The 2,216-nt window shown below is 48.1% G+C and overlaps 1 protein-coding gene across 1 annotated transcript in view; it reads left to right on the forward strand.

The window, feature by feature from the left end:
- EMWEY_00056120 (hypothetical protein, conserved) overlaps nt 1-2,005 on the forward strand; it is a gene marked incomplete at both ends in the record, with an annotated part of 2,125 nt that extends 120 nt beyond the window's left edge. Inside the window, 5 exons of the mRNA XM_013480389.1 lie at nt 1-165; nt 336-596; nt 1,297-1,402; nt 1,753-1,774; nt 1,990-2,005. The exon at nt 1-165 is cut by the window's left edge and continues 120 nt beyond it. Of these exons, the coding sequence (XP_013335843.1) occupies nt 1-165; nt 336-596; nt 1,297-1,402; nt 1,753-1,774; nt 1,990-2,005 (570 nt within the window). The remainder of the gene's footprint in view (nt 166-335; nt 597-1,296; nt 1,403-1,752; nt 1,775-1,989) is intronic.
- Between the last annotated feature and the right edge of the window lie 211 nt (nt 2,006-2,216).

The raw sequence follows: 2,216 nt of genomic DNA on the forward strand, positions 1-2,216 counted from the left end.
CAAGGAGTAGCTCCTGTTCTTAAGGATTTATTTGAATCCCCTAATACAGAATTAGATAAACATATTACTGCTATTGAGGTAGCAGCAGCAGCAGCAGCAGCAGCAGCTAAATGGGAAGATAATGCATGCAGACAAACTTTATGGTCTATTCTTTGTCCTCTTATGGTAAATATTAACCCTAAACCCTAAACCCTAAACCCTAAACCCTTATTTATATATAGACCACGCGCCAAATCCTCATGATATATATCAAACTCTAAACCCTAAACCCTACTAAACCCTAAACCCTAAACCCTAAACCCTAAACCCTAATTTTCGTGTTTGTGTGTGTACAGTCAAGAAGTTTCTCTCAACTAGATGATGATCGATTAGCAGCATGGAATGATGGTCTAAGATTTGCCCTTTCTCCTTCTGCTGCTCCTCTCCGCCTGTACGACCAGCAGCAGCAGCAGCAGCAGCAGCAGCAGCAGCAGCAGCAGGGGACGGAGAGGCTAAGGGGAGCAGAAGCAGCAGAAGCAGCTAGGGCACGATTAAGACCTTTTATTAACTTCTTTATTGATGCAGAAAGAGCTGGAAACCCTAAGGATACTATTCTTGTAAGAAAATAATTAGGGTTTAGGGTTTAGGGTTTAGGGTTTAGGGTTTGGGGTTCAACATCTTGTTAGGGTTTAGTGCATGCACCTATAATATAATATAGCAAACAAAGATACATAAATAATATCTTATCGTTGTTGCTATTGTTGCTGCTGCTGTTGCTCCTGTTGCTGCTGCTGCTGCTGCTGCTGCAGTGTGTACCCACGGACGACTTAGGTACAGCCTCCTCAGGGTCTCTGACTCGGCAGCTGCGGCTGTACTATGCGCTGCTGCTAGTCTCTACCTTCTCTGCTGCTCCTACCTGCAGCAGCAACTTCAGCAGCAGCAGCAGCAACAGCAGCAGCAGCGGTGGCATCGCGACCTGCAGCAGCAACAACAACTGCAGCAGCAGCTGCTGCTGCAGCTGCGGTTGCTGCTTCGGTGCTGCAGTGCTTAGGGCAGGACAGGAAGCCATAAGGCGCTGCTTCGGTCATCCTTATAAACAGGTACTGCTGCAGCACAACTGCAGCAGCAGGAGCTGCTGCTGCTGCTGCTGCTGCTGCTGTTGCACAACAGCTCCTATATTCTCTGTCGTTTAGGGTTTAGGTGTTGGGGTTTGGGGTTTAGAAATTAGGGTTTCTGATTCGTGCTGCAGTAGCATCTACAGCCTAGGGTTTAGGGTTTAGGGTTCCGAGGGTTTAGGGTTTAGGGTTTGTGTTATAGGTACGAGAGGAGGTTGCTCGTCTTGTGGTGACATCTATCGCTGGCTTTGACAAACCCGAGATGCAGCAGCCGCAGCAGCAGCAGCAGCAGCAGCAGCAGCAGGCTGGTACCGGTTGCTGCTGCAGTTGCAACCCTGTTGCTGCAGCGCAGCAGCTGCGGCAGTTCATGTATCAGCAAGCAGCAGCAGCAGTTGGTCCTGTCGCTAAGGGAGAGTCTCCTACTGCAGCAGGTTTGTGCTTATGTGCATCTGCTGCTGCTGCTATTGCTGCTGCTGCTGCTGCTGCTGCTGCTGCTGCTGCTGCTGCTGCTTGCACACGTGTCTATATCTTTCTCCTTATTTCCCTCCCGTGTTGATCCCCAAACCATTTATCTTGTTTTAGGGTTTAGAATTTTAGGGTTTAGGGTTTAGGGTTTAGGGTTTAGGGTTTAGGGTTTAGGGTTTGTGTGTCTATTCAGAGCGAGAAGCAGGGAAGGAAAGGTCTCCCTTTTTATGTATTTGTTTAACTGTATTAAGTTGTATAGGGGGATTAGCAATAAAAAGAGACAATAAATTACTTTCTTTGTTAGGTGCTGCTGCTGGTCATACATATACTATATATAAGCAGCTAACTGCAGCAACAGGACAGCAGCAGCAGCAGCAGCAGCAGCAGCAGGAGCTGGAGAAGGGTTTGCTGCTGTCTTTGCTGCTAGCAGCATGCAAACATCCTGATTGTGATCTAAGCAGCAGCGCGTTGCATGCAGCACAACTTTGCTGCTTAGCAACGCAGCAGCAGCAGCTGCTGCTGGATGCAATACAGCAATGTAGGCCTTATCTATACTATATACAGCAGCAGCAGCAATATAATAAACAGCAGCAGCAATACCTCATGCTGCTACAGCTGCCACAACAGCAGCAGCAGCAGCAGCAGCAGCAGCAGAAT

The sequence above is a fragment of the Eimeria maxima genome, genomic scaffold (assembly GCF_000499605.1).
Source record: "Eimeria maxima Weybridge genomic scaffold, Emw_scaff1875, whole genome shotgun sequence".
NCBI classification, from domain to species: Eukaryota; Apicomplexa; class Conoidasida; order Eucoccidiorida; family Eimeriidae; genus Eimeria; species Eimeria maxima.